A 21,817-nucleotide genomic window follows, 5' to 3' on the forward strand; every position below is an offset into this window, starting at 1 on the left:
CGAACAAGACAACTCGCTTTCGCGCTACTTTGCTTCTAGCAACGTGACGCTCACTGTGTCCAGCTTTCTCACGAGCCTGGTGAATTCCAGACCTGCAGAAAAACCAAGAACATCGTTAGCAGCAGAATCTTACCTGCATTCATCATCCTTCACTGATCGCAGCTCCTGAGCAGCTTTGTTGGTGGAGTTCTCACCGGATCGAAGGACCTGAGAAAAGGAGGAAGGCATCATTAAAGGAGGTAGTGGAGACATTACAACCACAAAGCGCTTAAAGACTTACCTGGTTGGTTGCTTTTCGGCCGCCATAGCTCTGGAACTCCATCTGCACTGGGAACTCACCGCGACCTACGAAAAGAGAAAAGCACAGGCCAGTGAGGACAAGACATCGCAGCGCTACCCAAAGCACCTTCTTACTGCATCATAGCGCTATAGCGCGCCATAATCTCCCGGTGAGAACCAGCATATCCAGTTCTCCAAGCGGACACTCCGCGCTCCTAGGGAGATAAAAAAAGAGACATTTAGAACAGAGAAAAGGCATGCAAGAATTACGACGCCATCAATCGCAATAAGACCTACCTGAAAGACACTAAAAGGACAGCAGTCAATGAAGTAACTGGACTGCCCGTGCCCACAAAAGACAACAAGCCCCTGCCCATAGAGCAGGACGGAGAGCCCACCGATTCCGAAAACCAGGTGACGAGAGAACCTGGAGGGGCTGGAAACACAAAGGAGGTGGGGGAAATGTAGTCTTCATTTCTAGGCGAAATCCCATCGACACCGAGACCACACCAGTGAATCATTGGGAAGGGCACCAACGACCAACTGGCTGGGTGGCGTCCCCGTGGATATCAGGTGAGCGTAACACTTTGCAATCAATTCATATTTCCTTCCTTTACCAGAGAGACTAGTCTCCCTACACATGGTTCTTAAAACCTCAGCAGTGTAGTTTAAGAGACCCTCTTCAGTGTAGTTTCCCATATTTGACATGATTTGTTAGTTAGATAGAATTAGTGGTGTTAGCCTTGTGGTTAGTTGAACCCAAGCAATAGCAGCACTCTAAGTGTAATCACTCTACTTCCAACTCCTCACCGCTGTACACCAGTGTTAGGCAGAATCTTGTGCAGTGCCCTTAGGGACCACTAGACACAATTAAGACTACAGGTGGCAATACAAGTTTTACCTTTGGTACAAGCCTGTACTACTATGTTAAAGTGGTAGCAGTAGCAGAGCAGCCAGGCTTATCTCAAGAGTGTATGAGCAGTAGCAGAGATTACACAAAGGGACCACAATTACTGTGACTCAAGCAAACACTGACTCAAGGTTTCAGGTAGAAAAATATAAGTACATTTATTTTTAAACCATTTGTTATAAACACAACACTTCTATTAAATTCAAAACCACACATTAAATATACTACAACTAACCAATTCACTTTGTACAGTATGACTCAAGTTAAGTACCCTGTGTTTGAATGGACTGGTGTTAGTTAGAAAACAAGACACGTTACCGTGAATACGATTGCGATCACTTTTTGACAGTTCGGTCAACTAAATAAACACGTATCTGTGACAAGAAATGCTACTGGGGCAAAAACACACTTAGCACCTGAGATACCCAGAGGGAGTTTAAGGCAAAAATCATAGGCAATATTATAGTTAGGCAGACAGAATCGAAGAACATTCATAAACATGAATTCAAGAGTCAAAGGGCTGGAGCCAGGGTCAAGAGACACTGTGTGCCTGTTGTCGAGGATCACACAGTCGGACAGTTCACGATTCAACATAGCCAAGAGTACTTTGATATTGACAATGTTAGGAAGAAAAAGTTATAAGAAGGAGGGAAAAGTAAGGACAAGCCTTAAGGAAGAGAAAGAGGGATTCACCCAAATTTCGGAAGCAGGACACAGTACCTTTCTCAAAGGATGAAGCTGGTGCCACAGCAGTTGTTCCTGTTGGTTTCCCACGTACCCACGGTTCCTGGTGCTTCGATGTGAAGGAGGACGTCTGGAGGGATCTGCACCACACAGGGATGATGCCGGTAGCAGCAACTATGAATAAAAGGTGTGCTTCATAAAAACAGGAGAGGCTCTTCAGGTGGCTATCTGGACCACTACAGCAGTGTGCAGCGATTTCGACCACGAAGGGATTCCTCTGGCTGAAGAAGACGAGCTGCTTATCCCCACCAGGCTCAAGGGAAGAATACTCCGGACTGATCTTCTCTTAGTCGTTGAAGTGTAGATAGTTCAGGACTGCAGCAGGGCTTCACCGGTACGGGATAGTTGCAGCAGTTGATCTCTCCTCCACTTCTCTTTGCTTCCTTGTAGTTCCAGTGGCAACTCTCTGACTTCTAGCCCAACAGACCTGCCTTTTATGCGAAAATCCCTCATTCACACAGCCTGGCTGTCAATCACCCTGCAGGGGGGTTGTCCGGCCTGGACAACCACCTCAGCCAATCATGGCAAAGTGTGACTTGGCTTTCCTAGGATACCCTGTGCAGGGGGTGATTACACCCCTCCCTCACATTCAGCCCACCTAGACACCCAGGCGCCTGGAGGAGGGCTTCTGAGCAGAAGTCCGCCAAAAGACGGTGAACAAAGGAGGCAAACCTGGTTTGCCGTGCAAAGTAAAACACAAGAAGGACTTTAACAAAAAGAAATGGCGAATAAACCCGACTGGAGCCAAAAGAAAACGTATTTGGTCAAGCGGGTTTAAGTTTGAGACTAATATAATAGCCTAAAACAATACCACGTTTATATAATATAATCGCGGACGAAACGTTAGGGTAGATACCACTGCCACCAGCCAAGTCTAAATGTTAAAAGAGTGAAAACAATGCTCTAGGAGGTACAGATACAAAGGGATACGAAATAACCCTTTTCAGTACTCCATGGAAGATGGGGTGTACTGGATCTGTGGTAAATTGACTAGGTAAAGTAAATGGCAATTTTACCCTTTTCTGGGGGACTGTAGTCAGCCCCAGAAATGGAGTTGTGGGAAGTCTAAAAGACAACCCTGTGTCACGGCAATGAAGGTGCTATGTAACACACAACAGAAGGGGGCTACTGAAGTGATGTTCTTCAGAGTCCACAATCCTAAACACAGGTAAAAGACACATGGCAAAACATGGGTAAGAGTGGGGGAAAAGCTCACACTCTTACCAAGTGAAAGAAATAAACTCCAGAAGTCCATCAAAGCTGCTGGGGGACTCACTAGGCGAGGGAAATTAGCCATACAATGAAAATTCTCCCCAACACTCACCCCTCTCTTTCAGATTTACCTGAACAGATGCAGACCTTGCAAACAGCTATAATGATTGGTATGAATCCCAAGAGCGCAACACAGCATAATATATCAATAATGAGGCATTTTTCTCCGAGGCTAAGAAACCAGTGTAACAGGCTGCCTTGAGCTGAACGTTAAACTTAAGGTCCAAGTACACAAATGGATAGCAAAAGATAATCAGTATTATGTTTGTTTTGCATTATCCCTAACACTTTTTAGTATTTTATCAGTATCGTTTTCTTCATTTTCACATAGAAAACAGCAACTTAATACATTTGGTTCTCCTTATTTCGCTTAACAACATAATGGTTATACAGATATTTGTACTTTAAAAACATCTTAATTGAAAAACAAACAAAAGCTGTATCAAAGCATCATCAAGTATGTACAAATACTGAAAATTTAAATGGAGTAGGTTTACATGTCTCAGAGAAAACCATTGAATCACAAACAGTTCATAAAGTGCCGTGTGAGACCCTGACTGACTCTCTTACTCTGTAAATTCTATAGCTATCTTTTAAGCAGAGCAGCGGAGTGTTGTACAGAGTGGGTGCCGTACTATGCAGTACTATGATAGAAACTATTATCTTATCACCTTAAATGTTAGTACAACCTTGATCTTCGCACTATAAGATGACTAATGAAAACATTCATTACAAATCGTATAGATTTGGGATATTGTCTGCTCACCTTAAGTTCTCATACAGCCAGAGTCTTCAGGATACAGGACTGGTCTGCTAAAAATAAAATGTGTTGCAAATCCTATGGACTTAATGGATCTCGACAAGCATATCGACTAGAAACAAAGATGGAAAAATAAGCAAGTTATCTATATTCCTTTCAGGTGTCATGCCACTTTTTTAGAGGCACCTGCTTAATGCAGAAATCACAGGAGAAGACTTGGCGGATTTTCAGAAATGTTTGGCGCGCACAAAGTGCCAAATACATGAAAAAGGCCACAATATCAGAGATCATTGTGCAGTGGACCACAGTATAAAAATAATCGGACAGATTCCTTACAAAGTGAGGAGTTCCTGAATTCAAGCAGATACCATGTGTTTAAGACAGTCGCCAAAGGGAACATACCTAAACCTAATATTATCTTTAAAACATGGGTGAAAGGGGTTATGATAAGGCCAACATATTTGCCACAATACACATCCTCCTTCCATAGACAGCACAACTGCCCTGTGGCTCCTGTTAAGCATTTCTTAAAGATGTGCTGTATTTTCTTTAATCAAACCCATTCTTCAAATACACATTGTATCAGGCACAAATCCAATCTCTACCTCTTCATTTTCGACATACTCTCCATAAACAGTGCAAAGAAAGAGTCAAGAGGTAATGTTATTATTCTGGGTTCAAAACAGACGATTAATATTGCTGGAAAGACATGTCATCTTGAGGAAATCTCAATATAGCTTTGCTCCGTGAGGCAACCTCGATTCTCTGGCAAATAATTGTCTATATATTGATTCCTTTTCCCTTCCACCATTTTCTTTATATGTATCTTATAATATGCATTGACAGTTATATCACCCTCATTAAACTTATGTAGTTTGATTATTAGCTTTTCCTTTCTCACCTGTGTTCCTCTTTCAAACCATGTGTCCTCAGCATTGATTCTAGTGTAATGTTTCCCGTAGAGGTGGATATGTTATTCTAGGACTGCTTGTTAGGAATCAAAATACTCTTTTTCAATCGTATGGAAAATGAATGACATAGGAAGGTTCTAATTGTTCTTTCATTTTGTAACCTGTTGCTTTGATAATTGATCACGTTGTGTGACTCTAGTTCCAGACATGTGCACCTTGCTTCCATGTTGATGTTCCACACCACCTTCTGACACATTTGGGTTACTTCAATCCCTCCGCTGTAACAGCGTTCTCAGAATATTGAAGAAAAAGGTCCAAAGGAAGAACATAGAGAGTCATGCCCCTTTCAGTTCTGGGATTTCAGGATAGAATTACCTTGTCAAATGTGAAATGAGACAGGATACAACAGTGTAAACCACACATGTTGCAGAACCTGTTGCATTTTATGTTTATTTATTTGATTGTGCATTTGCAAGGCGCTTATGCATCAAGTAAAAAGTGTTTCAAAACACCCACAGGGCAACAGGGAGCGACATGAGAATGAAACAAATATAACACTAAGGGCCTCATTACACGGATTTAAAATACCGGCACCGCCTTGGCGGAAAGGGGAATTACCGCCCCATTCCAAGGTTGGAGGGGCGGTAATTCCCCCTTCCACCATTGCCCTTCCCCATTCCCATTTTTGCCCCATAGGGCTCAATTGGAATGGGGAAGGCGCTAATTACGGTACTGCAAATTGCGGTACCGTAATTAGCTCCCTGGGTCCCTTTGCGGGTTGGTTTTTAACGCCTGCAAAAAGCAGGCATTAAATCCCCCAACCCGCAAAGGGACCTCGTAGTAAGGCGGTAAGGATTTACCGGTACCGGTATTTTACCGGTACCGGTAAATCCTTACCGCCATCCGTGTAATGAGACCCTAAAAGTTAGAGGCAAACCTACTAGGCATTGTGGTCCGCAGTCAATAAAAGTAAGTGCGGGCCTGTGGTGACATAGAGCAGCGGGTGCCAACGCAAAGTGCTGGGAGGGTTGGAGACTGTAGGCAATTGGGTGTGTGAGGCCAGGATGCAGGAGGACACATAATCTCCAATCTCAGCAACTGTGAGATTTAGCAGAGGAGGTGGGAAGGAGGAGGTGGAAAGGAGAGGCTTGAGGATCTTCCAGAATTTGAGGAGATCAGGCTCAAGATAAAGTGGAATAGGGATCTTGTTCGATAGGCAGGAGCCTGCTGAGGAAAGAGATTGGCCACCCACTCGCTGTTTAGCGAAGACTTAACACGCAGAGAGTTGGTGTCAGAGGAATGTAAAGATCTGAACAGAGAGAAGTGAGAACAGGTTGTTGGCAGCGTGGTCCCCTGCCCCAGACAGCCTTGTGGATGATACAAAGGGGTTTAAATTTGATGCTTGCAGCAACCGGGAGCCAGTGGAGAGCTTTTAGGGCTGGAGAGATGTGTCCCTGGTCTTGAGGCCAAGGATAAGTCTTGCAGCCCTATTCTGGATTAGCTGGAGGGGTCAAAGTGAAGAAGAGTGCATATTGAGGAAGACACTTTTAGAGTAATACAGCCTAGAGAGAACCAGAGCTCAAGAAAGGTTTACAATCTAGCCCCCTCGGCCAAAACACCTTTGTGTTGACCGTACAACTTCAAGTCTCAGTGTCTGAATCACACACACTCTTTTATTTTTGTGCAGCAGAGCACTGTGTACTGTTTTGTTATATATTGTTGTAACCCCAGCCAGTTCTGTAATGGCAGAGGGTATGTAGTTTGTTCTTCTTGAAACTGTAAATCCAAGACATTTACATTGGCTTAATGCCACTTGTATCATTGACTGTTATATGTTTGGAATTCTTGAGTCTCCTGAATTTTGTCCATTGTTGACACAGGTCACTTTGTGACCCATATTAAATTGGAAGGATCTCAGTCTTTTTTAGGGCTGGAGAGATAAAGTGTGTATAATTAGAGGGCATTGTTTGTTTTAAATTGTTAGCAAATTGGAGCCTGGATTCTCTTGAGAACTGAACAGTAGTACCTTATTTCATTTTGACCCTTCAGTGTTGAGATATAACAAAAACTTTCACCTGGATGAAATGGTACTAAATGCAATTTTAGGGATAATTCGCTAGTTTTGCATGAATGCATCAATTAAAGCCTTGCCCCCTCCTCACCAGAGCAGTAATTCCCTAGCCATCACACATGTATCCATAAAAACATCTCTATTCCTTAGTTAATTTCGAAACTTTATGTGAAATGGTTGCAATGTATTGCAAGAGTAATTGCCACCACTGGATAATGAGACAAGTCCACTGTATATTAGGCCAGTTTTATTTTGTATGCACATCAATAATAAATAGATAAATATATGTAAACAAAATTCACAAAATGTAAGTTTCAACAGATATAAATAACGCAAACTATTTCATAATCTTTTTCAATTACACCTACCATTGGAATAATTATCCTTGATATGCTTTTTAACCCCTCCTTGCACCTTATTTTCCCCTGCCACTGGTTTGAGACAGCTCCCTTTCTGTTCAAGTTTATTGCTACTTCTGGTCTAAAGGGGACTACACGTTAGTCTTTTTTCATTACGATGCCCTACGATTACATATGATGATACCTACTGCCGGATAGATAGGAGGCCAGGATTGTGTTAAAGTTACTATGTATTAATCAATACATTGGCCCACCCCCATATATTTAGCTGTACAACTCAAAATGTCACTGTGTTCTTTTCTAGACGTCTTAGTAGTAGGGCTTCCTTCCGTCCAAATGGCTGTACATTTAAGTTCACAGTCTCTATGAAAAGATCTTTCTCTGGAACTGCAGTCTTTGGAATGGTCTGCCTAATGACATTCACCCAATTAATGACTATTTGAAGTTCAGAGAAAACCTAAAAAGCTGGGTGTGGAGAGCATTTTGTAAATGGGCCCTTTTGTGGAATGGGTTTTGATTCATGATGTAATGTTTATTCCGAAGAAAGGTGACAGTCAGTCTGTATTTTGTATCCTACGTTTCCATATATTTATATATTTAAAATTGTAAAGTGCTCCAATACATCAGTGTCTGGTTCGTGCTAAAGAATAATTTGAAATAAAGAAATAGATAGATACATAGATTATTTTGTTAAATGAAGTCATGTATGTCTGTACATAATAGTCAATAGGGCAAATTCAAGTGAGGGGAATTTCTGAATCGAGTTTGGCTTTCCTATACATAGAAAAAAATATTAAATCAAGCATGTAGAATCAGGTGGCTGGGCAACAACACAATATCCCATAAAATTGTAATCATACAGATCCCCCACCCCAATCCATGGTAGACATTCTTAAGGTATGTGTCCAATATTTGGAATTGGTTGAGGAACATTTAAATAAAAAGGAAACATAATTCTGGTTAGGTCAATGGCTGGCCTCTTCATTGTAATGGGTGATGGTTTGTATTTTGTGAAATCCTACCCAATCTATTTGGGGGCATAGATAAAATACAACACCGGCACAGCTGGAATGGCAAGGGACAGGTGTCTTGATAACTTTCATGGGTCACTCCAAAATTATGGGGGAGACCCATAAATACAAGATAATCACTTGTGTGAAAGATTGTTCAATAATATTGTAATCACATATGTCCTTTGTAACGGCAAAAACACAACATCCATAGCCTATGCATTAATCTCATTGACATGCATAAGGAGTTCACCATCATGGAATCACATATGTACATCCAATGGATTCAGAGTTTAGCATTCCATCACCTGCCACCATCAGGTTAGCTTCTAATACCAAAGGTAGTGATTCTCTACATGTAGAGAAGATTGGGACCAGTGACCATTCAGTGGCACCTTCAAGCCAAACAAACAAACAAATCTGAATTGGCTCTTGATAGGTGAATGAATCTGTGTTAAGTTGCGAAGACATCCATTCCCATGCTATGCATTTTCCATGTGATGATTATGCTGCGGTTTTCCAACCATTAATGCGTTCCTCATCTGCATCCAGAACAGATGTTGCTCCACTGGATTTGCCTTCCACTGCAAATAAGTGTTCCTGCTGAGGTACCTATGCAGCCCCAACACCTGTCGCAGGCGAGCCTTATCAACTTTCTCAAGTATGACAACAATGATCCCTGACTTGCTTTCCAGGAACTGCCAAGATTGAGCCAGCTCAAATTCAAAGCTACACCACTTGCTCTCCATGAAATGAGCAGAGACCACAACGATAGCCTTGCGACTTTTTAGAAATCCCTCTTGGACAATGTTGGATGCAATGGGTACCCCTGGCATGAAGTCTCGGAAATGGAGGCATAGACGGAAGGGTGGTGAACCCTCTTCCAGTTTCTTAACAAGCTCGCCAGTCACCCACTCCTCATCTTTGGTGGAATAGATGACAAAGGCATCATACATGTCCTCCTTGTGTACAGAATCCATGCACCACCTGTGGAGAAAAAGCCTGTAGTAGTGCTGGAAGTAGCATTTGTAGAAAATAAAGGACACTGGGAAAGAAAATAGTATTAGGCTCACAGGCAAAACCACTGAAACCATCTGTGTAGTACAATAAGATGTGTCCAGATGTGTTATTTTTTCACTACTTACTTGTGGTGGACTCTTGCACACCATTGAACTGCCATCCAGAAGAAGGCTCTCCTGCATTTTGACCCACTGAAGGAAAACATAATGTGTGCAAGAGCAGTCAAAGGGGTTTTCAGAAAGATCCAGTGAAGTCAAGTTTCTCGGAAGAGCCACTTGTACATTTTCCCTGAGAGCTTGTATTTGATTTCTACTAAGATCCAGAATATTAAGGGCCTTGAGAGGCCAGAACACTGCTGGGTCAAGCTCTGTGAGGTGATTGTTGCTGATATGGAGTTCCCGCAACTTCCCTACTTTAGAGAATGTATTTGGGTGTACATGCTCTAGGCTACAACCAGAAATGTCCAGAAATGTAAGCTCTGTCAGGTTCCCTAAGCTGTTGGATAGACTATTGTCCCCAAATGTGTTTCCAGAAACTTTAAGAATATTCAAATTCTCAAGAGCACAGAAAGGACAGTCAATAAGAAAGTGTGTTCCAGTGTCGGACAGATCCAGGTACAAAAGATTGCTGAGGTGGAAGAGGATGGGAAAAGTACCAAAGTTCACCAACTTGGTATGGTGAAAATCAAGGGACAGCAAATTTTGCAAGTGGAAAAAATCAGCAGTCATGTATATTAAAGAGTTGGAACTTAGATTTAAGTGCTGGAGGCTAGGTATCTTTATAAACAAACAACACCTGCTTATGGTGATGTGGTTTTGACTAAGATCTAGAGACAGAAGATTAGGTGGTCCCTCAACGAGCTGTTCAAAGCTTCTAAGATAAAGTCCATTGGTGATACGAAGCACCTTAAGGGTGGTGATGGTGGTTAGTTGATTTATTGGCACCTCTGTCAAGTGACATTTCTTGAATTCTAGATGGCGGATCCTGGTGAATACAGGAATCGCAGTAACCTTATCAAGACGGGAGCTAACCACTCGAACGGCAGTTGCATTGACCAGGCAGTCAAACAATGTGTCTGTACCATTGTGAAAATCATGGAAATTAATTAGTAAAATATCTTGATACTCTACCTGACATAAACCATCAAGCAGTCCATTCTCAAAATTGAAGCGGGCAGGATTCCTGAAGCATCCAATTTCCAGTTCCTTAACCCGTAAACCTGCCAATCCAAATAGACCATTATGGAGGGTTTCAGCATGTGAAAAACTGTCCCGTAGAGAAAGCTTATGTAAATGAATACCCCAAAAAGTTCCTGGCTCAACCTGATGGATAATATTCCGTGAAAGAATGATTGTGAGGTTATAGGTATTCATCGCTCTCAAAACATTGAGGTCGCCAAACTTTATGCTGGTGATCCTGTTTGCATGCAAGTCTAGAATTTCCAGGCTCTGCAGGTGGGTAAAGAAATGCGGGATCTTCAGCGATTCAATTTTGTTACTTCCAATGTTTAGCTCTCGGAGGACAGCTATGTTTTCAATGGGGAGATCATCCAAGAACGACAAATTCAACTCCACTGCAGCCAGTTTTTGTAAGGACACCAAACCAAAAAAGGCTTTGGTGCTCAGTTTTCTCAGGCGGTTCCCTGTCAGGAAAAGAGAAGTCAGGTTCTGCAGACCCCAGAAAGCTTCTTCTTCGATTACTTCAATGTTACACCTAATGTAGAAAACAAAAAAGAACAGGAGCATTGTTGAGGTGAGTGGGGACATGCTACGTTAAGATACTGTTGAGAAGAAACGAGAGAACAATCTGATTCCTGTCCAAGCCTGAACTCTTACAAATGTTTTGATCTTACTGCCGTGAGATCATCTTGCAAGACTTTGTGAGTGTGCCTAGGTGACCTGCTGTTTTTCACAAAACATTTTTCCCATATGTTCTAGACTGAATATTAGTAATGCTCATTATCTCCTAAAGCAGGTATCAGGTTTCAGTGTCGTGAACATTTCATTAACGGAAATAAACACATATCAGTTTCACCTTCCATTAAACCATACACCAGTGAATAAACCAAATTGTATAAACTAAAGACACACTTATGTATGAGTTGTATTTTTTGATTTGCAACTCGAGTCTTAGACACACTTCAAGACCAGATTGATCGCCTAGAGTATAATCCAGGAAAGGTGTCGTCTATTTAGAAGACGAGATACCATACCGATTCCTGTGTCCAAAGGGAAACAATCTATACCTTTGTTGACACGTCCATCATCGCAAAAAATCTTTTGTTTGTTGCGGTAATGCCTCCAAAGTCTGACGTTGGGACTTCGAATTGCCAAACTTCACATTGTGTGAAGGATAAGAATATTAGCCTAGTTTGGAACAGGCTAAAGTGAACGTTTTGAGGCTGTTTTCTGTTTTTATATATAGTTGTTTGTTGTTGGTTCCCCTGAATCACCGTTAAAAAAAAAGACTGTGAATTGACTACTTTTGGTCTTATTTGCATAAACAGATCCATAGAGAAAACAGTGACTTGAATTGAAATACATATTTCTACTATTCGAAAATTACTGGGCTACTCTAGCCATAGATAGTGTGCAGGGGATGGGAGTTCCCCAACAGGGAACACACTCTTGTTCCCCTGAAGAAGTCTACAGATATTTAATAGTACTTGCTTTTGAAGATAGAGGAAACATGTTGAGTAAGGGTAATATGCACTGAATCATAAATAGTGTGGAGAAATGTTATTAGTTTGCAATTAATGTCCCCTTTAGTCAGATAAAGGGTGACTATCAAGTACGGATTTTTCCAGTAAGGCATCTCCAGAAGAGAGTAGGTGTCTGATGCTGCCCAACCAACTTTGTACTGCACTTTATTAGCGAATTTGCACTTGACTATTGCACTGAGAAATGAATTGGTGTTAACACTGCACTATTGGTTTTAGTTTTGTATAAGAAGGGTGTGGTGTTATGTATATTTTTATGTATGTTTTATACTTGCCATTATTTTTAGGATGTATTTTAGAATAGGCAAGATGCTAATATTGTAAATTAGCGCTTCTGAAAATGGTATGTGTGTTATATGTGTACATATCTATTCGTCAAATGTGTTTGTACGTCACTAGTGACTAAATACATTATACATGTTTTAGAGAAATTCTTTGACTCAGGACCTATTTGGTACATGGACCAAGTCGGGTAGTTGATGGATTGAAGAGGAAGAGGGAGGAAGACTGTTGGGTTCTTTAGTTTTTGTTTGTCCATTTGCGAGCTAAGGGCTGAATCCAGCAGTCTATAAATTAGCCCGATCCAGTCTCTTCTTTGTTTTCAGAGTTGTAGAACCTTCATGAATCCAGAAAGAATGAATAGATGCACGAATTGCAGAAACACAGCTTTAATGCAAAGGCCAAAGTAACGTCCGGGAGATCAGCCAGTCTCATGAGACTGAAAAACTGAAAACTCTCGACACACCCACAACCAACTGTGGTTTTTAACAGCGAAAACCACAAAATTAGAAAGCATTTGTATATAATCTAGGCATTAGGATAACCACATTCTAACCATCCAATTGGCTGCTGTCTATACAAATCTAGGTCAGCATATATTGCCCTACCCTACTTAGTTAAAAAAGTGACATGTTACTTTTGAAGTGAATCCCGCCGCAGATGACCTAATGATATGCTCTTAGTAAGAAGAGTGAAATCTGACCCCACAGCAACAAACTAGATACAGTGCTATTCTCTTCCATTCGAAGAGACATCTTGGTCACCCCAAGATTTTCCCAAAAACTGCTGCTCTCTAACATTAACAGCATTCCCGTACAGCTGTCACATACCCATCTGTGAAAGCTAAGGACACAAACTGTTATTTGATACTCTGCTCAACTGTCTGGGAAGGTTTAATGAGAAAGTAAAATCCAGGCCTAATTATTTGGAAAATAACACATTCATATTTGTGCTGCCCCACCGCCCCTTCACCCCGCCACATACTTGAAAGTCCAAAGACACTCTAGAATGCGGTGGAAACAAAAAACAATTCAATAAATGGCAGAAGAGAATTTAATAAATGGCAGGCTTGCTCACTTCAATAACATTCAATAATATGTGTGCAGCCTATATGTTCTCCTATGTTTAAAATGTTGCAACTGCATATTTGCATTCCCCTGTGGTTGATTTATCAACTACAGTGCCCATCTGTTTCACCTTGTCAAAAGGAGCATTCGGTACCCACACTTTAATGTGGTGCTCATTCCCCATTCAAGGGGCTGGAATGGGGGATAACGGCACGGCAGCCCAAGTTATCGGCCCGAGCAAAGCAAAGGCCATTAGCATTGTGGATTGCCAAAGCAGTAACCTATGGTGCTAAAAGAAGGATTTTTCTTCCTATAATGGCGCACGTGCAGCATCCTGCTCTAGGAAGGAAAATCCTTTTCCAAGATGGCCACCATGGAAAGGGAGGAGGGGCTCTGTAAAATGAAATGGGACGGAGGGTGGGGGGAAGAAGGCAGTGCTGGGAGTCTGCGCTCCTAGCCATATCATTGGTTGACATCCCCCGCCCGTTTGCTAATCACATTTCTGAAATACCCTGTATACTCTTTTGGTCTACATGGCAAAACATAACAATCTCCATCCCCCCTATAATTATTACATGTTTCAAAATATTTTTTGGGTTTAAAGGGGCATTCAAACAGTGTTCCATCTGGGGCAATTGGGTGTGAGATTCGACTAATACAAGGCTTGTCCAAATGTTCAGTTTGAGTGTGGGTGTGTTTCACAAGAGGGATAGAGTCAACAGGTTAAATAGGTTAAATAGTGAGTGACATTATAGGCACTACTTTTACCATCAGTCTTTTGCAACACCCCAGGCCCAGCTGGTAAATGCAATAAAGAACCAGCATCAAAACAACAACAGGTATCAGCACTTTGAGGAGATTAACCATTCAAGTGGGCACCCATGAAAAAATCAATGTGAACTAGTCATCATTTTGCAACCCACCCTCGTTTTACATGGTGCTGTGCAGAGTGTGCAAAGCTTGTATTGCCTGTGTGAGGCTCCCAGTTGTCTGACTGTTCATGTCGAGTGTGGGTGTGTTTCACAAGAGAGATAGCATCAACAGGTTTTATAGTGAGTGACATCATAGGTACTACTTTAACCATCAGTCTTTTGCAACACCCCAGGACAAGTTGGCAAGTTCAATAAAGAACCAGCAGCAAAACAACAATAGGGATCAGCACATTGGTATGATATGATATATGTCATTTATAACACGCCTGTACACATGTTTTTCTAGGCGCGACAAGACAAGGGAGGGAAGACCGAGGGAAGACAAAATGATCTTACTAGGCCTTGTGTCGTTCGGATCGTGTAAGTGTGATGACATAAAGTGCAGGGGGAAGGGAGGAGGGGGAGCGCTGAAGAGAGGGAAGGGGGGAAGTGCAATCAGGGCAGTATTGCTCTGAGTAAGTGAAGCTAGGGCAGCTCTGCTCTGGATAAGTCCAAGGAGGCAGGGGACATTGGGTAACAGTAACAGCCCCTAAGTGCACAGTTGGCCAGAAGGGAGTGCAGGGGAGACCGATCATGTAGGAACCTGCTATCTAGTAGGCCCAGTCGGTGCAGTAGACCGGTAGGTCAGCAGGGGAGTGAGAGAGCGGGACAGCAGAGTAGAAAATGAAGGTCTTGAGCTGCTTCCGGAACCTCAGGTGGTCTGGCCCAAGTTTGAGAGGGGCATGAAGGCCATTCCAGAGGAAGGCCCCTGCAGAGGAGAGAGATCTACCCCCAACTCACTGCCAGGAGAAGCATTTGGCCATCAGAGAGTTTGAGGTAGCTGAGCAAGAGGCTTGAGAAAGAAGGTATTTAGGAAGGGAAAGTTGGATGTAGTGTGGGCACCGGCCCCAGAAAGCCTTGTGGATGATTCAGGGGGTCTAGAACTTGATCCTTGCATCCACCGGGAGCCTGTGGAGAGATTGCATGGCTGGAGAGATAGGGTCCCTGGGATTGAGGCCAAGGACAAGTCTCACAGTCCTTTTCTGGAGAGTAGAGGAAGGCAGATTGAGAAAGAGGCTGTTGCAGTCATCCAGCCTAGAGAGATCCGAGCTCTGGAGACAGTGAGCTTCTGGGGAAAGTGAAAAACGGAAGAATACCTCTGAGGAGGTGCAGCTTTTACTGGGCCTTCTTGGCAAGGCCCATGATGTGAGGAGAGAAGGAGAGAGTGGACTCAAAGACTACACCAAGTTTTTAGCCTCCCATGAAGGCAAAGGAAGAGGGCCTGAGGAGGGTGGCTAGAGTGAGAGAGGGAAAGCAGGAGCAGGGGTCCCAAGCAAGGGTCCCAATGAGAAGAATCTCTGTCTTACTGGCATTAAGACAGAGATAATTGGAAGTACACCAATCCTGAATCGCGGATAGCCAGTCAGGAATGAGCAAGAGAGGAGAGGAGCCTGAGGGGAGCCTGAAAGAGAACTGGGTATCATTAGAATAACACTGAAAGTTACAGCAGAAGGTAGAGGTCAGATGGGTCAAAGGGGCCAAGTAGAAATTGAAGAGCCAGTGTGAGAGGATAGAGCCCTGGGAAATAACAGATGTGTAGAGAGAGGTGGTGGAGAGAAAGGGCCAAGTTGGACGTGTAAGGATCAGTCCAAGAGGAAGGAGGTCAACCACTCCAGGGCATGATCTGTGATGCCCAGGTTCTCACAGAATTGTTTGATCAGGTTTGCGTGAGTGGCCATGTCAAAGGCAGAGGAAAGGTCAAGGAGGATGAGGACAGAAGGAAGGCTAGAGTCAAGATTAGTGAGCAGATATTCACGGGTGTTCAGGAGAGCAGTGCACATGTGTCTGGCTGCTCTAAAGCCAAATTGATGGTGGTGCAGATAACCAACAGATTCAGTGTGGAGTGTAAGCTGGGGGATGGCCAGCTTTTCCAAGAGTTTGCCCAGGAATGGAGTGAAAGAGATTGGGTGATAGTCTGCTGGACAGGTAGGATTGGCAGACAGCTTTTTATGGGGTAGGGGCTGCACAAGGGAGTGCTTGAGGAGCGAGGGGAAGGATCCAGTGGTGAAAGAGTGATTGCAGAAATCACACAAGGCTGGTGTGAGGTTGTCAATGTGGTCCTTCATGGATCTGGATGAGCAGGGAAGAAACTGTTTGTCACAATGCCTACCCCTGGGCATCAGGACCAAGGCCCTCAGCTCCGGGAGCAGGCATCCAGACATTTGTTTAAACCTCAGCAGCCCCGGCTAGGGGCTGTCTGGGTTCAGTCCTGGTGCCTTAGGCGCCAGGCTCATCATAGAAATCCATCCTGGCGCCATAGGCGCCAGGCTCATAGACTTTACTTACCTGATGCAGACCATGCTGCAAAAGAGTCCAAGTCTACATGAGGCCTGGATGGGACTAATTTGTTACAGGGACTATTTTTTACTCGGGCGTGGCTCTAGGGAACTTCTTACCTGGAACTACTTTGGAGGCTATTTAAACCACATCCGAACAGCAGCACATGATTCCCGTTATTCTACATCCAGCAGCGTGACACTCACCGTGCCTGCAGCCAGCATCCAGTCTTCTGCCACGCCTGCCTCGAATCGGAGCTCCTAGAATAAAGAAGAGGAAAAGGACAAGGTTAGAAAACAAACTTATTTCAAAGTCCTCACCTAATTCCGGAACCATTTCATCTCCGGACATGGAAAGTACATAAGTCCTGCACGCGTCGCTTCGCCAGCTCCAGCACGGCGCCATACTCACCAGTTCTCACTGCCTCTTTCGATCTGGCACTGACTCCATCATTTAGGGACACAAGAAAAAACAAGGTGAGCGAAGGGAATCAACAAATACAACCTCTTATCACCATAGACTTACCTGATTTACCACCGGCGGTATTATTCCATAACTCTCCACATTTTCATATGCCGCATCTGTAAAGAGGGAGAAAAACAACACGTTAACGCATGCAATAGTTACCGGACGGCGTTGGGTAACACAGACTCTAACCTGAACGCCTGCAGCAGCTACGAGACCTTCTTCTCACAAACTCAGTTGCAACTTAAGGAAGGAAGGGGACAAGAGTGAACATCGGGCACATTGAACTCTTTGAACTTGATACTTACCAATCCCGCCAGGGACTTCAGAGTCAATACTTACCGGAACTCTCCCAACGCCTTCAAACCAGTGAAGTAACTGGTATCTATGCGCCCCTGCAAGACACGCAGGATGGAGAGCTCATCTTTTACGAATATAAGGTGAGGTTACTAAGGGGTTATCGGAGGTGATTAGTGGGGGAGAGCGAGAACAGTTGGGAGGCCATCATTAAAACCCACAGGTGGTTAATCCCTGTCTCCACTTGCAGGAATATACTTCTTCGGGTCCAGCAGACAAGACTAGGTGGGCCAGTCCAGACAGTCATCTCTGCACTACGCATCGCGTTGAAGGAGACCGCAGCTGTCCGGGTCCGATCGACACCCCTGTGGGGTCCAGGTGAGCGTAACACTGTTTGGATGACACTTTCATAGATCAGACTTGGCTATAAACATCGTCAGGTGTTGTTGGAGAAAAAGAGGGAAAAGGAGGAGGAGAGGGAGAGGCAGCCAGAGGGGGGGCGAGAGAGGCAGAGGGAGAGGAAGATGAGAGAGAGGGAGGACAGGAAGTGGTGACGTGAGAAGCCAGAGCCGTACAGAGTGCCTGGGAGGTGGAAACTGCAGACTGATTGGTCAGAACTTTGCAGATTTTAAAGAATTTTAATGTGTACTTGGAGTCCACAGATACACAGGCTTGGATGTGGACTCCCTTCTTGGACAGGACAGAGAGTCTGTATTGCCTTTGGAGTATGGAACAGACCAGATTGTCAGAGGATGTGCCCAAAGCCCTGCACTTGCCTTTCAGGGCACTGAGGTCAGTGTCATACCAAGAGGTGTACTTGGAGGTAGACTTCAGATGGATTCTCATGACAGGGGCAAAGACGTCTAGAGTGTTGGAGATGGAAAGATACAGGTTTAGAGAGTGCAGTGTCAGAGTGTGAGTCAGCCAAGGGAGTAGGAGGAGCAGAGAAAGTAGCAGCAAAGGCATCCACTGACACACATTTCATGGGTCGAATCACTGAGACGAATGACCAAGAAGGTAAGTGGTAATGCTGAGGTAGGCTTGGCCGGAGGGACAGAGAGTTTCAGGTGAGAGGAGAGCAGAACGTGGTCAGTGAAAGGGAGAGGAGTGGTGATAGAGTTAGATAGGGGGATGTCTGAAGAAATGAGAACAACCAATGTGTGACCGATAGAGTGTCAGACCAGAGGGTAGAATGGAAAGAGACAGAGTTTTGCAGAGGACCCAGAAGATCCCAGAAGAAAAATTAGAAGCATCCAGGTAGATTTTGTGGTCTCAGAGGAGGAGAAGTTGAGAGGTAGAGGCAGAACAAGAGAAGTCAGCCCACCCTGAGAGGAAGAGGGCAACCTGGCCAGGTAGCCTTAAGAAGGTGACCACGGTCAGAGAGAGGGCAAGAGAGATAGAGAGCCTGCAGACTAGGCATTCAAAGGAGGAATATGCCTGTGTAGGAATGACAAAAGTAGGGACCCACTCTGGAAAGATGAGGGCTACTCCACCTTCAGGCAGGTTGGTTCTGGAGACATCAGGGAGGGGAGTTTCAAAACCTGTGACAGAGCTGGCCATGAACCGTGTCTTCGTGAGAGCGAGGACATCCAGGTCAAGTTCTTTGAGGAGGTGGCAGATGTCAGAGGAGTGTTTGATAGCAGAGCGAGATTTAAGAGTAGCAACATGGAGCAGTTTGCCACATTTGAAATACTTCCAGGGTGGCGTATAGGCTTGAGGTACACCCAGTGGAGTATGTGGGGGCCCGTGAATGGGCAGAGGTGTATCAGGAGGTGGCGTAGAAGCCAGAGAGGAGAAGGAAGTTGTCAGAGAGGTGACGGAAGCAGGAGGTGGCAGCGGAACCTGAGAGTTGTTATTAGGAGTAGCAGGAGAAGGAAGGAACTTGATAAGACACGGGAGATGGCTATCGAAAAGGAGGTGATTGGGCTGAGGGCTCAGGGCCAAGATGGTGCCATTGAAATAGACATTAATGATGATCATGGAGGAGTGGAAGGAGGCCGAGAGTGCCTCCTACCGAGTGCCACCATTAATGGGAGAGGAAGAGATAGGAGAGCCAAGACCATATGAGGGGTCCACAGGTCTGGTGAGGGAATGACAAAGAGGATGTCAGTGACAGTCTGTCCGGAGGAAGCAGTGACGTAGGTATCAGCGATAGGGAGGCCTAGGTTGGAGATCAAGATGCATGGAGGACAGTAGAAGAGGGAGGGAGTGAGAGAGAGAATGGAGAGATGCACAGCCAAATGTCGTACAGCTCAGGATACACAGAGGGTAGGGGGGGGTCACACAAAAGGGATCCCACAGGAGGAACATACAGGTGAAACACAACAGTAGAAATGGTACCCCAGCTAAGTGGGGACCAAAGAGTGGGAGAGAGCCTGAAGGGACAAAGTACAGTTCACAGTACAATAGTAACCACAGTTGGTAAGGGACCTAGAGAGTGGGAGAGAGCCTAATGGGGCACAGTTCACAGCAAAACAGTAACCACAGAAGAATCGGGACTTAGAAAGTGGGAGAGAGCATAATGGGACACAATTCACATCACAGCAGTAACCACAGATGAAAGGGGACCTAGAGAGAGTGAGAGAGCCTAATGGGACACAGTTCACAGCACAACAGTGACCACAGAGGAAGGGGGCCTAGTGAGTGAGAGAGAGCCTAATTGGACACAGTACGCCGACAACAGTAACTGCAATTGAACGAAACCTAGAGAAAGGACACAAAAACATAAAGTATGGCTAACCGCTAAGGGGAGAGCCTAGGGTTGCTCAGAGACAGGGGAGTATGGTATGTCTGATGGTTAGGTGGAAGTATGCACAAGACCGGGATGTTTGAGAAGATCTTTGAGGAGATTAACCATCCATGAGGGCACCCATGAAAAAAAAGATGTGACCCATCATGGAGCGGGAAGTGCCCAGTTATGCGCAAACCCCCTTTCATGGCAGTTAACATGCCCAGCACATTACGATTTTGCAAGTTAGTTAGTCTTATGGCCCGAAGTTCTTTCCCTGTAGCATTTTGCCCATTCCCTGTGTCATTGTGCATTTGAAAGAGCCCCTACCTTGTTATTTGCAGCCACTTGGTCTTTTCCCCTGCTTGCACCCCATGAGTCAGAAATTAGGCAAAAACATTTCCGCACTGATGAACAATAGGTATATATGTTATGTTAATGTTAATGTTAAAGGACATTTGTACCGCACACTATCACCACCGAAGTGGTCCCTTGGCGCTCTATGCAGTATATCAATCAGTTTAGCTCTTGTCCTTTGCATTAGATAGTTAACTTGGTGGCAGAGTGCAGGTTCACAGATCAGTGAGCCCTTTGATGTAATACGTACATGGTCTTGGTCATTGGGTGGTTGTGGATTGCTGTTATGCTTACATCAGGTAGTACCAGGACAGGAACTTGCAAGGTTGCCAAGGAACAAATACCTCCCCAGGACAGCAGCTGTTGTGTGTACGCTAGTCCACCGCAAACCCAGTATAAGTGCATGAGAGTAGAAGCGCCCTTTCAATGTCAGGAAGATTGACTGTTACACTGCACTTTGAGTTCACCCCCACACATATGCTGCCATTGCTTCAGAAACACAAGAAGAACCTTGTGTGTTTCATAAGTTTAGTAGGGGGTTATATTGATCAATCCAAGTCAGACTGTTCCTGTATTAGCAACATATGGCTGAACAAGTTTAATCTATTTTTTGAACCACACCGTTGGGTAGCCCAAACATTCCCCCTGCCCTGCATCCAATCAGCCCTTCAACCCATTCGCCTTTATTGAAGACAGTGCCTTTCATCTGCAATTTAGGACTACCTCCACAATGAGACCGGCTCTGCCCTACATCTTTGAAACAATGGGATGCATGTGATTCTGTGAAAAAAAAATGAATTTGTCCTAACTTGCTTTACCCGAACATCAGTCATTTGCACTCTTCTTTAATACCTACATATGAGATAAATCAAGCCATTGCCCTCTGTTTTCATAGTCAACTCCACATAATTGTTGTTGTATATTGTTGTGTTAACTTCCAACCACTGCATCTGAACCTTATGTCCTGACTGTCCTGAACGGTGCCTCACACTCTGCAGAAATCTAGGTGAACTAAACAACTTGCTACCTCTGATGACATCTCTTGAGGTAAAAACAACCTAGGTGTGGCTGCTGTATATGGAATCAATGAACAGTCATAACGATTTCTCTTTCCAGAACACCTGCATGTGATGATACCACATGTTAACCTCTTTGTGTTGATGCACATCATCAGATCTACCTGGAATCACTCTTGGATCAGTAATATCTCTTTTAATTCTTGACCTGGAAACATTAACACTCTCTAGCTGTTCAATGCGTTTAGAAATATTACAACTCCCTAGCAATTCAATCGTTATACCATTAGTAACGTTATAGCTAG

The 21,817-nt window shown here is 44.1% G+C and overlaps 1 protein-coding gene across 1 annotated transcript in view; it reads right to left on the reverse strand.

Moving 5' to 3' along the window:
- Positions 1-7,186: 7,186 nt before the first annotated feature.
- The window catches only part of TLR4 (toll like receptor 4), a 214,466-nt gene continuing 199,835 nt past the window's right edge, over positions 7,187-21,817 (reverse strand). Inside the window, exon 3 of the mRNA XM_069609662.1 lies at positions 7,187-11,049. Coding sequence (XP_069465763.1) covers positions 8,799-11,049 — 2,251 coding nt within the window. The 3' untranslated portion in view covers positions 7,187-8,798. The remainder of the gene's footprint in view (positions 11,050-21,817) is intronic.

This window comes from Ambystoma mexicanum, chromosome 8, assembly GCF_040938575.1.
Source record: "Ambystoma mexicanum isolate Mex_15411 chromosome 8, UKY_AmexF1_1, whole genome shotgun sequence".
Classification (NCBI taxonomy): Eukaryota; Metazoa; Chordata; class Amphibia; order Caudata; family Ambystomatidae; genus Ambystoma; species Ambystoma mexicanum.